The 23,140-nt window shown below is 49.2% G+C and overlaps 1 protein-coding gene and 1 pseudogene across 5 annotated transcripts in view; one reads left to right on the top strand and one right to left on the bottom strand.

Moving 5' to 3' along the window:
• Positions 1-14,104, bottom strand: part of Znf710 (zinc finger protein 710) — a 63,827-nt gene extending 49,723 nt beyond the window's left edge. Inside the window, exons 1-2 of one of the 5 annotated variants that reach the window (XM_087188393.1) lie at positions 13,831-14,104; positions 12,429-12,611 (exon numbers count right to left, since the gene is read on the bottom strand). In XM_087188393.1, coding sequence (XP_087044519.1) covers positions 12,429-12,611; positions 13,831-14,066 — 419 coding nt within the window. In that variant the 5' untranslated portion in view covers positions 14,067-14,104. Of the gene's footprint in view, positions 1-10,933; positions 11,976-12,428; positions 12,612-12,789; positions 13,183-13,830 lie in introns of those variants that run through there. The other 4 variants (XM_087188395.1, XM_013075149.3, XM_087188394.1 and 1 more) reach the window with 4 other exon arrangements.
• An 8,239-nt stretch (positions 14,105-22,343) lies between these two features.
• Positions 22,344-22,637, top strand: LOC110350698 (large ribosomal subunit protein eL37-like; annotated as a pseudogene).
• The last annotated feature ends 503 nt before the right edge of the window (positions 22,638-23,140 follow it).

Here is a 23,140-nt window from a genome sequence, read left to right as displayed (position 1 = left end):
TGAAATGAGTTCAAGCCCAGCTGGGACTATATATAGAGAGATTCTGTCTCAAAAACCAAAGCCAGGGGACTGAGGATTTATCTCAACAGTTCCATTGCCTGCCTCGAAAGCGCAAGGACCAGACAGAGTTCAATCCCCAGTCCCCCCCACCCAAAGAAAAAAAAACAAAGCCAAAGAAACAAAGACCCACCTAAGACTTTTTCTAAGGACTGAAAGTTTATTCCAGAGCCAGAGATTTAGCTCAGTGGCACCAAGCCTGCCTCGAAAGTGCAAGGTCCTGAGTTCAATCCCTAATACCAAAAAAAGGTGATTCCAGGGGTGAGGAATCAGGATCCCCCAGCAGGGCTGAACAGGGCAAGGGAGGCCACCAGCCCTGAAGCAAATCCTCCACAGATGAGCCCCTCAGGGACCCCAGGCCCTTGGAGCACCTGGGAGTAGAGGTGCGGTGCAGAGCTAGCAGGTACGGGCAGGGGTGGGAAAAGACAAAGCAAACTCACCTTTATCCTCCTGTAGGGAAAGGACAGTGACCATCTCTTAGGTGGGGAATTCAAAGGGAAAGGGGGAAACAGGCTGGTTTCTAGCCAGGCCAGCTATAGTCCCACTGCTCAGGAGGCTGAGGCAGGAGGATCCCTTCAGCACAGAACTTCGAAGTCTGGGTGACATAGCAAGACTGTCTTGCCTCCAGGTGTGTGTGTGGGGCACACATGTAATTCCAGCACTTAGGAGGCTGAGGCAATAGGATCATGAATTTGAGGCCAGCCTGGGCTACATAGTGAGTTCAAGGCCAGCCTGAACTACATAGCAAGACTGTCTCAAAAAAAAAAAAAAGACTGTCTCAAAACAAAACTCAGTACCTGCCTATAATCCCAGCACTCTGGGAGGCCGAAGCAGGAGGATCACAAGTTTGAGCTCAGCAAGGCTAAAATTTTTAGAAAGGTCTGGTTAGTTTAGCATGAAGCCCTGGATTCAATACTCATTACCAACAAAACAAAACAAGCAGTTTCTGAGCTGAGATTTGTTAATCCAAATGACAGCAGCAGGGAATATGAATTTTTAGACCAAAGTAAGAAAAGGCCCAAAACAAGAGTAGGTAGAGACATTCCCAGAGCTCTATAACTGAAGTCGAAGAGCTCCATGGTGTTACTGAGGAGTTTCCAGGACAATGACAGATGCAGGAAGAAGACAGGGCAGGCCGCTGGGAGGGAGGGCATCAAAACTGCTCAGAGCACCACTTCCGGGAGCTAGAGGAAGGAAAATTCCACAGGGCAGGGACTGAATTATTCAAGCAACAGGAAGGCCTGAGGAGCACTGGGGAGATGGGAGTCTCCATCTTCTATATGAGCCTGAGCTGAAAGCCTCACAGATCTCAGCCATCAGGGTGCGTCCATTTGGGAAATGTCTATGGGGCGCCTCCTATCCATTCATGCATTCAGGGAATAATGGCATGAAAGTGTGATGATGGCATTGTGATATTCGAGACACTTCTACCTACACCAGCCACACATGCCAACATGGGCAGAGCAGGCCCCAGCCCTTGTAAAGATGCTACCCGGCACAGCGACAAGGTGTGGGACAGTCTGGCTCAGGCACAAGGCCCAAAACTTCCTACTCCTGGGCAGATTCCTCAGCCCCAGAGGATTGTGCCACTCTCATGACTCCAACTCAGAAAATAAATATGACACTGCACATGGGGACAGCTGGTGTTGGATGATTTTGTGTCTCTTAAAAACATCAAATTCTCCCCTCGGGTGAAGTGGTACCCTATAAATTACACTCTCGAATTCTATACAGCCAACACCTCAGCTTTGCTCTCTGTGTCAATACCCTACTTTAAAAAATCAGGACAGGTATTTCTGGGAGACAAAAAAAACAACTAGGCACCTCTCCTTCCCTTTAATTAAAAAGATGCCACTGGGCGTGGTGGTGCATGCCTCTAATCCTAACAGGAGGATCCTGTAATCCCGAAGCAGGAAGGTCACTGCAAGTTCTAGGCCAAATGGACTATACAGTGAGTTCAAGGCCAGCCTGCAATACATAGCAAGACCCTGTCTCAAACAATAGTAATAGTAATAGTAATAATAATAATAATAAATTATCTCCACTATTACATCTCTGAAGTAAATTTGTTCCTCTTATTGCTAATGGGTTGAACATGTTCTCATACAGTGAAGAACAATTTTTTTTTTGGTACCGGGGATCAAACTTGGTCTTTGCGCTTGCGAGGCAGGCGGCGACACCACTGAGCTAAATCCCCGGCCCGAAGAACAATTTTTATTTCTTTTAATAGCTGGGTTGAGGGGCCAGGGATTTAGCTCAGTGGTTCCAGCGCCTGCCTCGAAAGCGCAAGGTCCAGAGTTCTATCCCCAGTACCAAAGGGGAAAAAAAAAGAAAAAAGAAAAAAAAAGCTGGGTTGAGGAGTTGAGAGTATAGCTCAGTGGTAGAACAGGTGCTTAGCATGTAAAAGGGCCTGGGATGGATTCCCAGCCCCCGCTCATCAAGTTGATAATCTTTTATTCACTTGTAGGAGTGCATTAGATATTAAAGAAATGTGCTCTATGATGTATGTTGCAAAACTGTTTTCCCGGTTTCAGGAACTGGGAGGCTCTTTTGACTTTGCTTATGATAATTCTGCCATGTAGCAATTCTTTATTCAAACCAGGCATGCTGGCTCATCCCAATAATCCCAGTTTGGGAGGCTGAAGTGAGAGGATCTTGAGTTCAAAGTCAGCCAACATAACAGGGACCTCATCTCAAACAGTCTATGCCTATGATCTCAGCACTGGGGAGGCTGAGGCAGGAGGACTGCAAGTTCGAGGCCAGCCTGGAGTATATAATGACATCCTATCTGCAAAAATTTTTTTTTTAAAGCTAAAAAAAAAAAAATGACATTCTCTATTTGTGTAGGGTCAAACATATTCATTTTTTCTTTTATGGCTTCTGGGTTTTAATTCATATTTCAAATATTTTCCTGAGTTTATTTTTTAAAAAAATATTTACCATCCTTAATCCATCTGAAATTTATTTTGTTATGTGTTCATTTTGATAGTCATCGTAAGTCAGTAAGTTTAAAATGCCATCTTCATTTATATGAGCTTACTTTAAAGTCCCTTCACCTTCCCCTCGTCCAATGCATCGCCTGTTTCAGAATAGTGTTCTTTCTCTTGGCAGCCACCCGTCCTTCATCCCATCTTTGAGCCAAGAGTTGTCCCTGATCCCATGACCGACAGCTGAGCTGCACTGCACCCCGAGGCAAGCAGATCTCAGAGCCATCCTTTCATTTCACAGCTGAGGGCCCTGAGATCCAAGGAGGTGAACTGGACTTGCCCACGATCTTGGGGCAGGCTGTTCTTATGATTTTTATATTACTATTCAAGAAGAGAGACATTGATTTTGCCGTAAATTCTGTTCAATCAATACATATCTATTAAATGACTACACTGCCCAACAGTGAGCCAGGCACTGGGGCTCCAGAAATCAAAGACACAACTCCAAGCTTTCAAACAGCCGATTCCAGTGTGGACTCTAAACACAGATACCCACAGATTACTGGGCAAGGCCACAGTGGCCGAGAAACATGGGGGAGACCAGTGAGTTCCACAGGGGACGGAGCGGGCTGCAAAGACACCCAGCTTTTAAGTGGGCTCCACACAACCAGACTTTGACCAGAGACATGGGAGTGTTTGGCACTAAGGCAACAATGGCACAACACAGTTGCCCGGGAAGCAGTCAGGTCATCTGGCTCAGAGTGAGCTGGGAGTGGCTACTTGGAGGGTCTGTGGCCACCGGCAGACCCTCCTGAGGGTCTGGACTCTCAACTCCAAAACTGCAAGTGACGACGATAAAGAAATGGCCGCATCTGCAGGGAGAGCCTTCAGGGTTCTAGAAGGAGACACACATCCCCTCCTCTGGGAAGCATGTCCTCTAAGAGTTCTCACAGATAAACTTCTAAGCAATATTAGCTCACAATCGGAAATCATCAAACACCCAAGAAAGAAGCACTCATGTGCAGGAGTCTGCAGAAGCATCCAACAAGCAGAACAGCACCTGCAAATTCTTCAAATACTAGAATTACTGGATACAGAATACAAAATAACTATGTTCAATATGATTAAAGAAATAAAGTGGGAAATTAAAGATACAAGTAAGGAGTAAGATTTTTTTTTTTCCAGTACGGGGGCTCAAACTCAGGATCTTGCAGTTGTGAGGCAGACATGGTGCCCCTGAGCTAAATCCCCAGCCCAAGGAGTAAGATATTTTTTAAAAACAAAGAAAAACAGACCAAGCATATATGAAAAAGAATAAGATAGAAATATATGAGCCAGGTGTGGTGGCGCATGCCTGTAACCCCAGCACTCTGGGAAGCTGAGGCAGGAGGATTACTACAAGTTTGAGGCCACCCTGGGCTACATAGTGAGTTCAGGACCAGCCTGAACTACATAGCAAGACCCTGAGACTCTGTCTCAAAAAAAAAAAAAAAAAGAAAAGAAAAAAAGGAACAATATTCAACAAGACAATGGCTACAGATATTCCACAACTGATCAAAGTCATCAATCCTTGGGTTTTCAGAAGCCCAATGAATCTTTAACCAAATAAAATTCACTCCTTAGTACATTTACACACACAAACACACACCCCTACAGAGAATATACCCAGGAGAACAATAACTCCACTACCATTTTCTATATCAACAGTAACATCCAGAAGCTAGAGCAATACTGCCTGTAACAACTAAGAGAAAACAGCTGTCAAGTTAATGTTTTATACCTGGCAAAGATATCTTTTAAATTTAAGAATGAAATAAAATTTCACCCAAAGACTGAAAGCTTATAACTAAAAAAATCTTTACCACACAATGTTCTGATCTCAGAAGACCTGGGCTAAGGGAGAAATGTGAGGGAAGGAAATAAAATAATGGAAAAATGTCAGGTGTGGTGGCACTCATCTATAATCCCAGCCCTCAAGAGGCTGAGGCAGGAGGATCACTGTGAATTTAAGGCTAGCTTGGGATACATACCAAGACCCTGTCTCAAAACAACAAACAAAATAGGAGGGAAAAACCCTCTGAATCAAATTGAAATAAAGAAAAAAGAATCAGAAAAAGAATAAATAAGTGCAAAATAAGATAGTAGACAGAAATCCATACATTGAAACCTGTTACAAATATAAATGGTCCGAACTCAGCAGTTAAATTACATAGATGTCAGACTGGATCAAATCAAAGGCCTTGCCGCCCAAGGGAGGGAGACAGGCTGCAAAGAGCCCTTGCCATCAGGCTGGGACAGGGACAGAACGGGAGGCAAGGAGCAGCGAACCATGGCCAAAGCACCAAAGTGGAGCAGGAGAGGAGGGAATGGCAGGATCATTAGGATGGAGAGGCAGAAAGACCTCCAAGTGACAAGCCAGGTCCAGAGGACACGGGACAGATGAGGCACGCTCCTTTGTAAAATCCTAGGGTAAAGGAAATGACACAGGAGGGGAGACAGGTGTGGGTGTGGGTGAGGAATTGGGGCCTGGGAGGGAGGGGTGCCAGGTCCTATGGGGGCAGCCAGGGCGGAGCACAGAGGTGGTCGCTTGGATAGGGTGAGCAGGGCTGCTTCGAGGACAAGAGCTCAGCGCTTCAGAGATGACCCCTTCCAAGTCATAGCAGGGCTACAAGTGCTCCTGTGGTCACCCCCGTGAGAGGCGAGGGCTTGTGAGCCTGGGGTCCCAAAATGAGAATCACAAAGTGGGATTAACCAAGGAGCACTACTGGCTTCCAAAGCTACCTGGTGCTTCTCAGGGGTTGGCTTGGATGAGGTCCTTGTGGGGACACTCCGATGTAACACAGAATACAGCCACTCAAGCTTGGCCACGGTCTTGTCCCAAGCCTTTCCCAGCTGGAAGCCCATCCTGCCTGCCGGATTGGAAGGACCCTGGAGACAGTCCACACATGACCAAGAGCCAGCACAACAGGGACAGTTTCCCAGGTGAGGCTGCATGTGGCCTTCTGAGCACCAAAGTGATCATCCTAACCTGGTGCTGGTTCTGTAGATATTACACACCGGGCAGGGACAGGGAGGAAGAAAGGGAGAAGAGTTGGGACATCACATGATCCCACCACACTGAAAATCCTCCCATTTTCCACAGCTCTCTGTGCACTTCTAGAAATACACACACAATAGAACACACATTATCAGAAACTCTGTCACAGTGGTGGTTGTGAAAGAACCAAAACCTCCTTCGAGGCCAACCCACTTCATATAGTCCTTTAACTTCATTTCCAAACATACATATGTGTTATTACAAAGAAACTACATACAAATAAAAATTCAAAGAACATAGAAATGAATAAAAGGGAAGACAAAGGCCTCTGTACTTGAGGTAAGCTCTCGGGATGGGGGAAGGGTCAGAATGGGGAGCTCCACACATTAATTAGTAGGTAATAAAACCAGTTATTTTACCATATGGCGCTGCTGATCCAGCACCTATTTGGCCCTGCTTTAGCTCTAGCATCCTCTCATCCTTCCCCCTCAGAATCTACCCCAATTTCCTGTCACCATCTCACCCCGTAATTTAAGGGTACAATTCTTCAAGTGCCTTCCTTCTGATTCTAGATTTTTAAAAACTCAAGTCTTTAATGTTGGGGAAATCATGGCTTCTAATTCTTTTCTTTGCAAACAAGCATAAGTTGGGCCCAAAAGTGGCATGGGCTTTCCCCAGCTTGTGTGGCAACCTGGAGCTATTTGACACTTGTTTCCTTGGGAAAATTCTGGTTTTTGCAGGAACATTTGTGGGACCTTTACTTGTCTGTGCACATGTGTGGGGGGGGGGCTTTGTCACCTCAAACTCTGCTACCAAGAAGAGCTTGCTCCTTGTCCTGCTGCCCTGTCACTAGCAAGCTTCAAGAGCAGGGGCTCTGGGGCCCCTGGGCATGTGGCTCCAGAACAGATGCTCACTGCAAATGAGCAACTAGCAGGTAAAGTGCTACCACTGGGCCGGGCACATAGTAAGTACTGGGTAGCAGAAGAGCTGGGGGACATGTTGGGAAAGGCTCCATTCCAGTTCTTGGGGCAACAAACCCCTTCGGAGCTTGTGAAAACCACAGGTCCTGTTCCTAGAAAAGTGCATAAGTAGGTTTCCTCCAGACACATGGCCTAGAAGCCCACACACACCCTGCAAGGGTCAAGGACCCTTGGTCTCAGGCTTCTCTGCAGTGACATGAGGGCTGCAGGGACAGGCCTTGCAGGCCTTGGAGGCAATTCTTACAGTATCACATTCCCAGGAACACAGAACTACTGAGCAGGTTCCTCTCCCCTCGGTTTAGGTTCCGCTTTTGGCAGAAACATTACACTTCTCTTCACTAAAGCCCTTCTGACCCTTGCCCGTTTTTCTCTTGCTTCAGGCCAAATCCTCCGAGTCCCCTGAAGACAACCTTGGTGTGAAAAAGCTCCTCATAGCTGCAAAGGATTCTGATCCTTCTCCAGAGCCCTGGTCACTGATGTCAGACCAGAGCCTGCAGGCCCCCATGGAGGTCACAGTGTCACAGGGGTGGACACTGGGGAAGCCCAGGGCCTTGCCCTCAGCAGACCAGAGACAGCATAGAGATCATGAGAGAGGAAGTGTGAGATTACCTACTTCCCTATTACCTGCCTAAGGACATCTGAACCCTGCCTCAGAGCTGAGAACTTCCTGGTCAGTCCTTGATTCCATCAGATGTCATTCTGCACAGGAATCTCATGAAATACAGGTTCCGCAAGTCCCACTGAGGGCCTGAGATCCTGCACCTCCACCATGCTGCCAGGCCAGGACCACAAAGAGAAGAGTAAAGCTTGCACCAGGTTGGTGCACAGTTCCCCTGGGGTACAACTTCTGCCCCTTCCCCTCCAGGCAGCTGATTCAATGCCCTTTCTTCAGGACAGCTCCCTTCCCCCCTCATCCCTGATTATGGCTCCTGTGCCTCTGAACTTTTTCCTTTGAAGCATTTATAACAACTGTAATTAAAGAGTATTTGTGTAATTATTAGTTTAATGTCTGCCTCCCAGGGAGACTACAATTGCACTGAGGACCGGCCAGCACAGCAACTAGAAAATCCAGGCTGCCCAGGGTCTGCCGCTGCTGTGGTCTGAAGTAGGTGGGGCCAGTTCTGAGGAAGAAGGGAAAATCTGCACCAGGCAAGGGCCGGGGATTTAGCTCAGTGGTTTCGCCGCCTGCCTTGCACGTGTGAGGACCCGAGGACCTGAGTTCGATCACTCACCGATACCAAAACAAACAAACAAACAAACAAGATCTGCACCAGGCGAACATCCAGAGACCTCAGGGCCAAGCACAACACTACTCTGCTTTAACACTGCACCAGTTCCAAATACATGTCACCTGGGCTGGGTGTGGCTCAGGGGCAGACAACATGCTTTGCACATATGTGGAAACTTCAGGTTGGAAAGTAACCTTTCCAATTAAAAAAAAAAAGGTATCCTAAAGCTTTATCAAGTATAAAAGAGTCCTGATTGGGAATGCCACTCTCTCTGTTGGAGAACAACTAGGCCCTGGGAAATAAGCCTTCCCTTCTGTCCTCCCTGGGTGAACCAACTTTAGGCACTGTGAGGGCGCTGGCAGAGGAAGCCACTCATGCGCTCCCTGACCTGGGTCACTGTGCTAAACACTGACAAATCTTCCAGCTTTTCTTCTGCCACCCTATCTGGACACCCAGCGCTCAGAAGGCCTGGTTCCTCGGCATGGGCAGAGATGTCTGGCAGTATCATCACCCTAGGGAGGCAAAGTCTGAAGCCAGTCCCTGGATTTGGACACAAGCTCTGTTGCCTTGGACAAGGTGATGACTCCTCTGTGCTGTTTCCCGGGCTACCAAGTGAGGATAACCCTGTGTCTCCTCTAGGAGGACTAAGGGAGAGGCTACCTACAAAGCATATACATAATCCAGTCCCAGGATACATGACAATCATTATTCTCAAATGAGTCTAATTCCAAACCTCTCCATTGTTTTGCATGAGTCTCCACCCAGCAGCTCCATCCAGGCAGGATCTACTCTTCCCAGCCCCCTCCTGCCTCACCTGTCTGGAGCTAGTTTGAAACAATGAATCATAGCACAACTCTGCAGCTCCCATCAATTACCTCCCTGTCCCTGCCTGTGTCATACCCAGGCTCTTTCTAGGAGGGAAATCCTTTTCCTAATGTCCAGGGCGTTCATTTAACAAGTATTTATGAATGGTCCACTAGGGACCAGTTCTACGGGGGCTCAGCAATGGACAAAGCAAAACAAGCACAAAGCAAGATGGTAGAAGAAATCCACATTGCCAAACCTCTAGCCACACAGACTGACTTTCTAGCAGTTCTAATCCATGGATGGAGATCTGTCTGGGTCTCTGGCCCTTCCTTATGTCCCCATTCTTCCCCTCTGGCCACACATAAGTACAAAGCATGAATAAAGTATTCCAGATCAAAAAATGGTAATTTGGGAACATCCTGATGACTAAAGTTCCACCCTGCTGAACTGCCGGACTTTGAAGAAGTCAGTATTAAAATAGCCAGAAGCACCCAGTTTCCCCAAGTCACACTGGCCTGTCACATCCTCCAGGTCAGTGTGAGTGCCTTGCCTGGAAAATAACTCGGTTTACCAGGCTCCTGGGCTCCTGCAGGTAGCACAAGACCAGGATTTCATGTTCTCAGAGCTACTTCTCTGAACAGAGCTTGACTGGGAAGCTCTAGCAGTCACAGAGGCAGTAGCGGTGTAGAAGGAGATTCTGGAAGCTCAGGTTTGAACGATGGCGTGATCCAGGACAGGAAGCATTCTTCCTACTTCTGTTTCTTTTAAATAATCTCTAAGGTCCCTTTTCCAGCTTTGAAGTCAAAGGGCTGGATCAACCACCATTAACTGAGACCCTGCAGATTCAGGGTTTTTGTTGTTGTTGTTGTTGTTTGAGACAGGGTCTCACTGTATAGTTCAGGCTGGCCTTGAGCTCACTATGTACCCCAGGCTGGCCTCAAACTCACAGCAACCCTCCTGCCTCACCTTCCCCAGTGCAGATCCAGGTTCCTTAATTCTAAAAACTGAGCCCCAGCCTAGGCCAGCCCCTGGTCATACATGCAGGATCCTGGGTGACTGAGTTATATGAGGAGCTTACACTCAGCATCATTACTGTTGGGGGCAGTGAGTCTGAGATGCAATGGCCTCTTCCTTTTATCTATTGCCTCCCATCTAGAAATAAGTTGTATGTCTTCCCAAGCGCAACCTTGCTCAAAATATCTCCAGGCCACAAGGCAAACTTAAAACAGAAGTGGTGCAAAATCTCTGGTGGTCCCCAGTCTGCCGTCCTCAAACCTGAGAGTCAAGTATTCTAGACCTTAACCGTCCAGAGACAGCTCTGGATAGCGAGCAGGAAATAAACCTCCCTGGTAGGAAACACCTGGACGGGGGTGGAAGTGACCTAAGTAAGCACAGAACTGGCACACGAGTGGTCCCAAGACCCAAAACTCACTTCCCACATAGGTGAGAGGAAGAAAACACCATTCCTAGTGCCTATTTTCCTGCCCCAAAAGGGAGTAGCTCTATCCCAGCCTGAGAGCCAGCTCTGTGTGGGTGTTGGAATTTCCAGCTATAGGTGACCAAGTGAAGATTCTGCTCCAAGCCCAGCAGGTGCCTGGTAAGGGCCATGCATGGCTGGAGGAGCAGCTACAAAAGCATCAGGAAAGCGCTAGAAAACAATATTCACCTTAAAACAAATGAGAGCAGTGGCTATGTTAGGTCTCAAAACTCAAAACCAGGCAGGTCCATCATCCTTGACTAATATCTAAGGTTTCTAATATCTAAGGAAGTTAAGGACTGGCTTCTCCTCCCATGTCAGCCCCCACAGCCAAGACGAAACTCAAGGTGCTACACACACACACACACACACCTGGGAATTCCACCTGGCAGAAAGGAACTTTGACCATTTTTACTTACACATGTACAAAGGCAGGACTGACAAAGCAGCTTCAAAGCTGGCTAGGTGACCCCCAGAGCACCAAGTCTTTCTCTGCACACCTGCGGGGAGTTCTGTGAGTTTCCCAGGTATCCACGGAGACTGGCGATGTCCTCTCCCGGTGGACATCAGCAAGCAGTTTGCATTGTGAACAGAAATATAGACGCACAGCGTGCCCTTGGCGTGCAGGGCACTCGACCTGCAGCTCACGGGTGGGCCACAAGGATGTCCCCTGGCCGGCACCCCTGTCTCTGACCCGGAAGGTCCTCCCGTGAAAACAAACCCTGATACTGCTACATAGCACCGAGACATCTCGCAGTGAGCAAAGATACATTAATGACAGTCTCGGGTAGGTTAAAACCCACACAAGCACCTCCTGGCCTCTTAAATCTTCCCAAACTACAGTTCAGACTGGAGGGAAGCAGTTGCAGGAACCATAAAAGTCATCTTAAAGGCAAGTCCAAAACAAAATTACCCCGATATGCACTAGTTAGCAAGTCCGCGGCCAGGGGGGCGGTGGCGGAGAGAGGGGCCGGATCTGTGGGATCTGCGCGCCTGGGTTGGGGAGGTCCCTGGGCCACAGCACCCACCTGGCACCATGGGGGCCCCCCGATCTGACGCCACGATTACGCCTTACAGCTCCATCCAATTAAGAAAATGACCGCGAGGAAACAGAAACCCGGCGATCAGGAGGGGGGCCTGGGCCCCAGGAGGCCAAAGAGTGGCTGTGGGGACCCCGCCTGCCACCACCCCCCCCCCCAGCCCGCAAGCGCTTTCAACAGGTCCCCGCCCCTGACACGGGGACACCGGGGATAGCGCGGCGCCTGCTGGCGGCTGTCCCGGGGCTGGGGTGGGGGTGCCTCCCAGTCACCCCGATGGGAGCGTCCGGCCCCCACCCACCCAGCGGAGACACGCAGCTCCCTCAGCCGCGCGGAGAGTAAAGTTTGTGGGCAGCCGCAGGGGCGGAGCGGCGAGGGGGTGAAACTTTGAGTCCCGGGCCCGGTGCGGGGGGAGCGCGCCGCACGCCGGGACACCCACGTGCGGCCGGACCCGCCGCCGCCACCGCCGCCGCCGCCACCGCCGCGCGGGCCTCCCGCTCTGCCGCCGCCAACGCCGCCGCGGCGCTTTCATTTTTGCTTCTCTCTCTCCCTCTCTCATTCGCGCGCTCGCCCCGCTCTCCCTCCCCCCTTCCCTTCCCCCTCTTCCTCCTCTCTCTCGCTCGCTCCCCCACCTCCCCCCCCCACCCAGACGCCATCTCGCTCCCGCGTTCCCCGGCTCTGCCTCTCTCCCTCCGGCTCCCCGGCATGAGGGAATGTGCAAGGCGAAGGGAAAGACGACATGTTTGCAGTGCGGCGCGGGCCTGCGCGCCGTCGTCCCCGGGGAGAGCGAGGGGCGGGTCGGCCGGGCCGCAGCGGACCCCCCCCCAGCCCGCGTCCCCGCCGCCGCCGCCCGGGAGCCCGGTCGTGCGACACTCACCCTGGTCCGGGCGCGGCTCTGCGCGGGCCCCGGCGGGCCGGGCCGGGGTCCGGGGCGCCCACCGCGCCCCGCCGCCTCCACGCGCCGCCTCGCCGCTCCCTCGGCCGCTTTCTCCTCGCTCGCTCCTCGCCCGCGCGCCCGCTCGTCTCCCCCTCGCACGCTCCTCGCTCGCGCTCTCCCTCCCTGGAAGAAGGGAATGAGGCAGGGCTGACGTGAAGGGATGCAAAACAGCTCCTCCTAACCCGGCTCGCGGAGGAAGAGAGAGGCAGAAAAGCAGCCCTTTTATCTCTCTTTTGTTTTCTCACTTCCTTCCCCCCCCACACCCCCCTCTTGTCAGCCCAAGTTTCTTTTCTCTTTTTACCACAGAGAGGATTTTTTTCTTCCTTTCTTTCTCTTGCTCTCTATTCAACTCTCCTACTCGAATTGAAAGCCTGGAAGCCTCTCTCTCCCTCTCTCTCTCTCTCTCTCTCTCTCTCTCTCTCTCTCTCTCTCTCTCTCTCTCTCTCTCTCCCCCTCTCCCCTTTGCCTCTCTCTCGTGTGTCTCTGCGCCTTCCTTCTTTTCTTCCTTCTTCCTCCTTTCTTATTTCTCCAAAAGGGTTTTGTTTGCTGAGGGAGTTTCGTTTGAAAATCAAGTCACGCCTTTTTTCCTTCTTTTCTACCCCCCTTCTTTTTATTATTTTTCTCTCCTCTCAGCAAAAAAGGGGAACAAAGATTAACAAGCTAGGGAAAAGGGAGCGTTGGAACCTCGCGTGGAAGTGGGGGGACCCACGGCCTGCCCGGCACAAAGGGGGCGCAGGGACCCCGCCCCCCCAGGACCCGCCGTCCCCCTAAAAGGGAGTATGGGGGTTGGGGCGCGGGTGGGGCTCCTGGGTGCCCGATCCCTGCGGGGTGCGGGCGGGGGTCCACAGCCGCCCCCGCCCCGCTAGAGGTGGCGCTGGGTGTGCGCTGCACTTCTCTGTTCTGAAGTAGGCAGATGGGCTCGGAGCCACTGCCCCCGCAGAGCGGAGGACAGCTTTTGGCAGCGCCCTGGACGGCCCGGACGGGGAGAGGCTCGGGGTGGCCCCCCGCGGGTCCCCAAGTCTTGCCCGGTCCGCTGCTGGGGTTAGGGGGGTGCCGAGGCGTGGCCATTTCCCGCGCGGGTCCCCGCAGGGCCGCCCCCTCCCCCGTTCCGGGGTAGGCCGGACACCTGGCCTCGGGCCCCCGGGACGCCCGGCGCTGTGGACTCCGACGCAAGGCCGGTCCGGAGGCGCCAGGAAGAGTCAATTATTCCTGGGGCGCCCGGGCGTGCTCCCAAGACCTGCTCCGTGCTCAGCTTCTCCGGAGGAGTGGGGAGAAGCCAGGGGAAAAGTTCCCAGAGCAAAGTTGGTCACATTTCTCATTTTCCCAAGTAAGGATTGAGCACCTGCTGGATGCCTGGGCCGGAGGCTGAGGCTGTAGCCTGAGCGGCGGCGGGGGGGGGGGGAGAGCGCGAGGTCCAGGTGACCCCCCCCTCCCCCAAGAGTTTCCGCTGGGAACAATGTCGAGCCAGGCCGGGCGCAAGATCAGGTCACTGAGGAGGAGGAGGAGGAGGAGGAAAGCCTGATCCTCTCCCCTCCCTCCTCTCTTCCTTCCCCTTCCCTTCCTTCCTCCCGGCTGCATCTCCTTGGCTCCGCCCCTCTCCTCATCAATTCCTCCCACACTTCCCTGCTAGCCCAGGCTTCTCACTGGAGGGTCCCTTCTCGCCGGGAGGAGCAGATGCGGAGCCCCATTGTCTCCCCCCCACCACCCCCACCCTCCGTGATTGCAGAGTCCCCGGGACAGGACCTGCCACTCCTTACCCCTCCCCCAGCCGGGAGGCCTGGGCCTTTGAGACTTCAGCCTAAGGCCACTGCCCCTCGCCCCACCCTGTACCGGCTTCGGTGCAGTGAGCAATGACTCCAGTCACTCAGACATGATTAATTTCTGACTAGGAGTGAAAAAACAGAAGTGGGAGTTTGGTTCAGCAAGAAGGACACCATGATTGTGGCAGCAGTGCACTGAGCCCCGATGGCCCAGAGCCTTGGCCCAGCATGCCCTCTTAATAGGGCACACAGGAAGCCACATTTTTGTCACTACCTGCCGGTCCTGATTTACCCTCCAAACAAAGCCAACTACAGCTCCCAGAGTCAAGCATTCATTCAGCAAACTCTTAAGCACTGTTCTGTGCTCACTACCTCGGTGCATGCCAAGGACCTAAGGCTCAGCACCTGACCCTTGCTGGGGCTGTGAGGACTGGCAGGGCAAGGAGCAAGGAAAAGACAGACAACCATAGTATCTACTTGGACTAGGGTGTTCAGGGAAGGGTTCCTGGAGGAGGCTACACCTACAAAAGAGCACAGTGGAGGGGACAGCCTGTCCAAAGCCTCTGGTCAAGGGACATTCTTACAGGTTCCTGAAAGTCAAGAGACCAAGTACTTGTTATGAGTGAGCAAGGAGGATGGTGTCCAGGCACACATGGGGGAATGGCAGGTGTCAGAAATGTTCACATTTAGCCTCTCCCACCTCCTAACCTTTAGAGTATGGGTGAAGGAGTTTGTCTCAGTGAATAATTTAGACTCAGTCACCTCACCTGGATAAAATGGGGCCAGAAGACCTGGGGGCTGCAGAGACAGTGGTTTATGTTTAAGTGCCCAAGCTGACTTGCTGCTGCTGTCCTTTGGAAAGAGGACCTCTCTGAATCTACATTTCCTCAGCTTCAAAAAGGGCATGAGAAGATCTGCTTCACAGACCCGTCCTGGGGCTTGGATAAGCCGTGCCCAGCATGGTGTTTGGTGCATGAGCACCAACGCATGGTCGCTCTCTTTACTATTACTATAATAAAGAAGTTGCCACCTGGAAGTAGGATTATGGGTAGAAGCCAGAGTGACTCACCAGGCCAGAAACACCACGAACCAGCTGTGGAGGAAGCATTCCTTCAGGAAAGCTGGATTGCAGAATTTGGGGAGAGTGTGGTGGCACACACCTGTGATCCTGGCAGTCTGAAAGCCTGAGGCAGAAGGAGCAAAGTTTGAGCCCAGCCTGGGCAATTTAGATCCTGTTTCAAAATTAAAACGGCGGGAGATGTAGCTCAGTTTGAGGGCCTTGGGTTCAATCCCCAGCACCTTTCCCCCACACCCCCACAAAATGTCCAGTGTCATCTCAGGAGCCAGGAAGAACTGTTGACTGATGACTGGAGTGTAGCCTGCCTGAGGAGTGAATAGGAAACTGGAAACGGTGGGCTGGTGAAACCCAGAAAGGGCCCAGGGAGCAGGTACCTGGCTGTGCTTGCTCAGGGAGAGAAGCCGGCAGGAAGCTCACTTGCGTGGTTGTGGGGATTATTGGCTTCTCCTGAGCCCTCAAATCTCTCAAAACTCTCTGATCCCTTATGTGGGGTCCTGGTTCTCCAAACAAGCTACAGATGAACTTGGCACCAGCTAAGTGCCCCCTGGACCCAGGCAGACACCAGTGTGCCAGTTCCTGTGTTATAAACGTTTTGCACCTTTATTATTTCTCCAAGATCATTGTGAAAGAATTTGAAAATCAACTAAGCAAAACTGAAAAAGAATCCCATTTAGCAACATTAGGTTTGGGTGTCTAACCTTGAACATTTTATATCACCATACCTATGTGTAAATGGACATAATAAAACTGAGAACTAAATATTGTTAAATACGTGACTATACATGTAAATGTGATTTTACAAAACTGAAATTGGCATCATACCTATCGAATTGTAACAACTTCCACCCAATAATGTCACAAATGCCTTTTCTGTCTATAAATATCCATATTATCCATATTGTTCTTAACAAATGATATTCCATGGTGTGTATGTATATTAATTTGTTTAAACATATTGTTGGACTTGTGAGATGTTTGCAGATTTTTGCTTTTATGAATTTGCTACGATGAACATTCTTGTACAGCCACCTTTGTGCCAGGCTAGGACTGCACTTTTTAGGAGGCTGGTGTCATCATTTTACAGATGAGAAAACTTAGGCCCAGAAAAGCTAAAAAATTGCCAGGCATGGTAGCATATGCCTGTAATCACAGCGCTTCAGAGGCTGAGGCAGGAAGAACTCTATGAGATCAAGGCCAGCCTGGGATCCACAAAGAGTTTAAAGCCAGTTTAAACTACATAATGAAATCCTGCCTCAAAAAAAAGAAAGAGAGAGATAAAAGAAAAACTAAAAAATGTTCCAAGGTCACAATCATGATGTGACTCAGAGTTTACAGTGAGGATTTCTAGTCAGTAGTTCCCTCTCAGCATTTGTCCCCCCCCCCCCCGTGGTAGTAGGAATTGAGTCCAGAGCCTTTACACTGAGCTACATCCCCAGCTTTTTTTCTATTTTTTTTATTTTGAAACCCTTCTAAGTCACTAAGTTCTCTAGGCTGGGCTTAAATTTTTGATCTTCCTGCCTCAGCCTTCCAAGTCCGGGATTACACTTGTACACCACCATGCCTGGCAATGAATGACACTCTTTCATAAATTGTAAAGCCTGTTTGAATGTTAAGAGGTCCCAGTAAGGACTTGGACTTACAGATAGCATCATTTAGCCAAATCCTCTGACAAAGCCAAGCTCAGGAAGGAACCTTCCAGCTTCACCCTAAGAGACACAGACCAGTAAACAGGGCTCCCTCGAACATTCAGGAGCCTCAGCATTGCCCTCCAAAGCTCAGAATGGAAGGTAGATTTGTTATTATAAGATTTATTAATCCTCATTATAATTCCCTGAGGGAGGATGCATTCATGATGCAGACCTTCCAGAATGTTCCTATCTATCTTTGAAAAGCCGGAATCTTGTAAACCAAGAATGGGGTGAAACACAGCTCTTCATGTCTCTGCTGATGTGTTCACCAAGTAACTTGCCCAGGAGATTAGCAGGCGATTAAAATCTGCTTCTTTCACTGGAGAAACCAAACAAGCATCTTAGAAGATATCAGTGGCTTTGCAATATCTAATATATGATTTTAATATCAAGCCTCCCTACTGGAATCAGATTACCAAAGGAGGAGGCCCCAGGGTCGACCCAGATGTGAGCCACAGAGGCAAAGGTTGTCGCTGGACTCCACAGAGGACAGCAGGGAGAAGTGGCGTGAGGAGTTTCTGAGAACTAAGTTCTTGACAGGGGAGATGTGTAGGGCAGCAATTCAGTCCTCAGAAGGACAGTGACAAAGCTGGTGTGGTTATGCACGCCTTTAATCCCAGCACTCAGGAGGTTGAGGCAGGAGGACCATTGTGAGTGCAAGGTCAGCCTGGGCAACATAGTGAGTTCAAGGCCAGCCTGAACTATGGTACAAAGGGAGACCCTGTTGCAGACAAACAAATGAACAGAAGTATATATAGTAACAGTTTAGGAATCCTCAGGGTTTGGGGAAGAAACCCAAAGAAAGCAAAAATCTCTGTGGATAGATGGGGTAAGAATCTGGTATTTGCAAATTATTTTTCCAATGGTGCATTGACAAGGTGCTTCTGCTTCAAGTACTCCACCTCCTCCAACCCCTCCCTTGGAATTAGGGTGCAGGTTTACATGGTTTCCCCACCCTGGTGAACGATGAGTTACCTGATCTTATCTGCATAAACAAAGAATACAGGTTTACTATAGAAACCTTAACCCACAACCATAAACAGGCAACTGCTCATCACCAAACATTTAAATAAGTAAAAGCTACGTTAATGATACTTATTACCATGTGCAAGATTGGTACAAGGCCTGCGAAATAACTCAGTATCACAGATTAACCGAAGTTGAGAATCTCTACCCTTCGGTGCAGTGACTGTAGTTCTAGAAACCTGAGAAAAGTAACCAGCAAACAACGGCCACTGTTGAAATAAAAAAGATTCTTAAAAAAAAAAAAAAGAAAAAAGAAAAGTAACCAGCAAAGCAAAGAGGTCTGTAAGGGTGTTTACCAAAGTGCTATTTCATGGACAAAAATTTTTTTTAAAAGAGCGGGGAGGAGGGACTGGGGATTTAGTTTAGTGGTTTCACCACCTGCTGCGCAAGCGCAAGGACCTGAATTCGATCTCCAGTACCAAAAAAAAGAGGGAGGAGGAAATAGCCTAAATATCCAAAAATGAGTGGTTAAAGAAGTTATGGTACACGCATGGATGATATACTGCTATATAAGCTAATAAAAATCAAGGGGGTTTTTTTGAGACAAGGTTTCCCTCTTTAGCCCAGGCTGGCCTGGAACTCCCAGGGATCCTCCTGCCTCAGCCTCATGAGGGCTCGGTTTACAGGTGTGCACCACCATACCTGGCCCACCAAATTCATATTTTTGTGTGTTTCTTTCTCTTTTTTTGGTACTGGGGATCGAACTCAGGACCTTGTGCTTGCCAGGCAGATGCGGTACCGTTGAGCTAAATCCCTGGCTCTCCACCAAATTTATATTTTTAAAGAAGATATAAAAGGGCCAGGGATTTAGCTCAGTGGTTCTGCCACCTGCCTTGCAAGCACGAGGTCCTGAGTTCGATCCCTGGTACCAAAAAAAGGAAGATTTAATAGCTGGGCATGTTGTACTCACCTGTAATCCCAGCACTGGGGAAGTCGAGGCAGGAGGATTGCCTGTGGGTTTATGGCTAACCTGGACTACATAGTGAGTTCAAGGCCATCCTGAACTACATAGTGAGACCCTGTCTCACAAACAAAACCAAGGAGCCAGGGATTTATCTCAGTGGTTTCGCTGCCTGCTGTGCAATCGCAAGGACCCGAATTCGATCCCTGGTACCAAAAAAACCCCAACAACAACAAAAAACAAAAGCAAAACTTTAATGACAGGAAATGTATTATCATTATGTTTATTAAATTTTATATATACATGTATATTTATTCAGAAAAATACATACAAAGTACCTTGAAGGAAATACAAGTTTAAGAATTATTTGGAATTACAGGTGATTTTTTTTCTTCTGGTTTTGTGTGTGTGTGTATGTGTGTCAGACAGGGTCTCCCTATGCAGTTCATTCTGGCCTTAAGCTCACCCTGTAGCCCAGGCTGGCCTCGAACTCACAGTGATCCTTCTGCCTCAGCCTCCCAAGTGCTGGGATTACAAGTGCACACCACCATGCCTGGCTTTTTCTTTATTTCTTAGCATATTTGTCAAATTTCTTTAATGATGGTTTATATTTTTCTCTTCCTTGAGAAAGCTGCATTTCTTTTCCTTCTTTCCTCCTCCAGTGTTACTAAGGTATAATTAATATATAAAAATCATACATAATTAATGTGCACAATTTGGTGAGTTTGGACAAGTGTATACCACATTTGTTACAATCACCACAATCAAGTTAATCAGCATCACATTCAAAAGTTAACTTAGGAGCCTGGTGTGGTGGCCCACACCTGTGATGCCAGCACTCAGGAGGCTGAGCCAGGAGGATCACTGAGTTTGAAGCCATCTGGACTACATAGTGATATTTTGTCTCCAAAATCCAAAAGTAAATAATTCATAAATAAAAAGTTTCCTCATGTCCTTGTGTTGTTTGGTTTTGTTTCTGTAGCAAGAATTTTATATATATGGGGGGGGGTGGACTGAACCCAGAGCCTTTCAATGTGCTACCTCCCCACCCTTTTTATATTTCTTTCCAACAAGGTCTCATTAAGTTGCTAACATAGGGCTGGGGATTTAGCCCAGTGGTTCCGGCGCCTGACTCGCAAGTGCAAGGTCCTGAGTTCGATCCCCGGTACCAAAAAAAGAAAAAGGAAAAAAAAAAGGTGTTAACTTGCCCAGGCTGAGCCCTTGGACTTGCAATCCTCCTGACTCGGCCTCCCAGAGTGCTGGGATCACCACACCCAGCTGATTATATTATTTTTCAGTTATTACTTAGATATTTAAAAAACAAGATCTAGTCTAGGCTTCTCATTTGTTTTGCAGTCAATAGTGAAAAGACCCAGTCCAGGCCTTCAAGAAGCTTCCAGTCTATAGGAGACACTGCTGGAAAGGCTAGGATTTCTCTTCCTTGGCACGTGCTTGAAGAACTAGGAGGAAAGAGGAACCAGGGTGGTAGCTGATGATTTGGGCTCTGGGTTGAAGAGACCTCTATTGTGAAACTATTGTACACAAGAGAATAGCGCTTTTTGTGAAGGGAGATAAAGAGGGTGTGGGGGGGGGGGGCTGGCTGACAGGGCAGATCCCTGGGAGGCCTGGAAGTGGTGACCATGGGGAGCACCACCCGAAGGTACCTGCACCATGTCCTTCCCAGCCCGGCCCCGGGTCTCAGTGTCCCAGGCCAGCCGGTACCTGGCACGGCACTCATAAAAGTTTATTGTACATGAGCGCAGATGCAAGTGAACGTGGGACGTCAGGGATCACTCTCCTGAATTTTCTCTAAGGAATTAAACAGTCTGCAAAAGAAAGGCTCCATTGTGAAGCCTGGGCAGCACAACAGGAGGGGAATTTACAGTCTCCTCTATCAAGGGGGCAGGTAGTGCGGGGGGGGGGTGCCCACATGGACCTGAGTTCAAGTTCTGAGGTGGCAGTGGCTGGAGTCTGAGGTCCTTTTGACTGTGGCAGCTGCCCAGCTGTGCAGCCCTGGCCAGATTCAGCCCCTGAATCCTTCACTCCGATGGCTTAAAGATGACAGGTGAGGCCTGATCGGATTAGGTCTCCTACACAGGCTGCTGCTGTGTGGAAATGAGAACTGCACTAGGAGGACAGTTGATGTGGGGCTCAATGCCAGTCACCCTCTGTGCCCCACAGCACCTTCCGGGTGGGGCCCCCATGGGCTTTGCTGTGCTGAACCTTTTTTTGACCTCCTCCGTTTGTCATTATTCTTCATTTCATAACAAACATCTATTGTGTGCCCATAATGTGCTAGGCACACCCAAGGGTCTCCAGGGACCCTAGGGTGACAGATACGAGGAGTTACAAGGGGTGATTAAAAAGAATGGTTCATGTTTCAATTCAAAAATTATTACAGTAGCCGGGCATGGTGGCGCATGCCTGTAATCCCAGCACTCAGGAGGCTGAGGCAGGAGGATCATCATGAGTTCGAGGCCAGCCTGGGCCACATAGTGAGTTCAAGGCCAGCCTGAACTACACAGCGAGACCCTGTCTCAAAAAACAAACAAACAAGCATAAATTATTACAGTAAAATGTACCTTGCCATTAATCCCCCTCTAAATCCTTCCCTTCACTTGGAACACACTTATCCCATCCTTCTTGCCATCTTCTAAAGCAGTTCTGGAAGTCCTCTTCCCTGAGTGTGATCAGAAGTATGGTGAATGCTGCTGCCAAGCACCATCCAATCAATGGAAAGGCAGGCTGGTAAAAACATCAGTGAGTCCTCATCCACCTTATTCACTTGATCTACCTCCATGTGACTTCTGGATCTTCCTCAGAGTCAAAATGACCATGAAAGGTAAATGTTTTGAATCATTCAAGACATCAAGGCAGCACAACTTAAAGACAGTCACAAAGAGGACTTCCAGAGCTGCTTCAGAAAGGGACAAAAGGGGCCGGGGGTTTGGCTCAGTGGTTCCTCTGCCCGCCTTACAGGCACAGGGTCCTAAGTTCGATCCCCGGTACCAAAAAAACCCCCAAAAAACAGAAAGGGACCAAAGGATGGGACGACTGTGTTCAAAGAAAGTGAAAGTACTTTGAGGTGGTTAATGGCAATGTGTCTGTTACTGTAATACATTTTTTAAAATTTGCTGGACATAGTGGTGCACACCTGTAATCCCAGCATTCAGGATTGCTAGGAGTTCTGGGCCAGCCTCAGGCTACATAGTGAGTTCAAGGCCACCCTGAACTACATAGTGATACCTTGTCTTAAAAAATAACAACAAAAATTAAATGATGCTGTAGTTTTTTATCACACCCTGTAAATGAGAGTGCAGAAGAGGGCTTTGCAGGTCTTTTCAGCAGGAGGCCTTCCTAAAAGAAGTGATTCTTCTTTTTGTTCTCAGTGACACAAGCAAGATGACAAAGGGACTGTCATCTTTTGGAAAGCATAGTCATAAAACCCACATGTTAGGCCGCCACTATGGCTCTAAGGCCTACCACTTTCAGAAGTCAACCTGCGGCAAATGTGGCTACCTTGCCAAGTGCAAGAGAAAGTATAACTGGAGTGCAAAGGCTAAAAGGCAAAGCACCAGTGGGACTGAGGGAATGAGACACCTAGAAATTGAGTATTGCCCATTCAGGTATGGATTCCGTTAAGGAACAACACCTAAACCCAAGAGAACAGCTGTTGCAGCATCCAGTTCATCTTGAGAATGTCAATAATGACTCAAAATAAATGCTTTGGTTTTAAAAGATTAAAAAAAAAGAAGAAGAAGAAGTGATTCTTACCAGGCATGGTGGTGTACAACTGTAATCCCAGCACTGGGGAGGCTGAGGAAGGAGGATCAAAGATTCTTTTTTGTTTTTGATGTTGGGGATGAAACCCATCCCTGGCTGGGCTAGGGCTGTACTACTAAGCCACACTCCCTGCTTAAAAGATGATATTTAAACCCAGTCTCCCCCGCCACCACACACACAGTGTCCTGCTGTGTAGTTCAGGATGGCCTTAAACTCATGGTGATCCTCCTGCCTCAGCCTCCTGAGTGGTAGGATTATAGGCATGAGCCACTACGCCCGGCTAAACCCAGTCTTGAAGGAAAGGTGAGAAATTGCTTGGTAAAGCAAGAGGAAGTGGCTGCTGAACAGGGAAAGTCTTGGTAAATAAGTTACTTCACCTCCCTGAGCCTCAGTTTCCTGCTCTGAAGAATCCTACC

This window comes from Heterocephalus glaber, unplaced genomic scaffold, assembly GCF_053883595.1.
Source record: "Heterocephalus glaber isolate CG9 unplaced genomic scaffold, H.glaber_assembly_v1.0 deba00001531, whole genome shotgun sequence".
NCBI lineage: Eukaryota > Metazoa > Chordata > Mammalia > Rodentia > Bathyergidae > Heterocephalus > Heterocephalus glaber.
The sequence above is the reverse complement of the archived record's forward strand: the minus strand, read 5'-3'. Positions and strand labels throughout refer to the sequence as shown.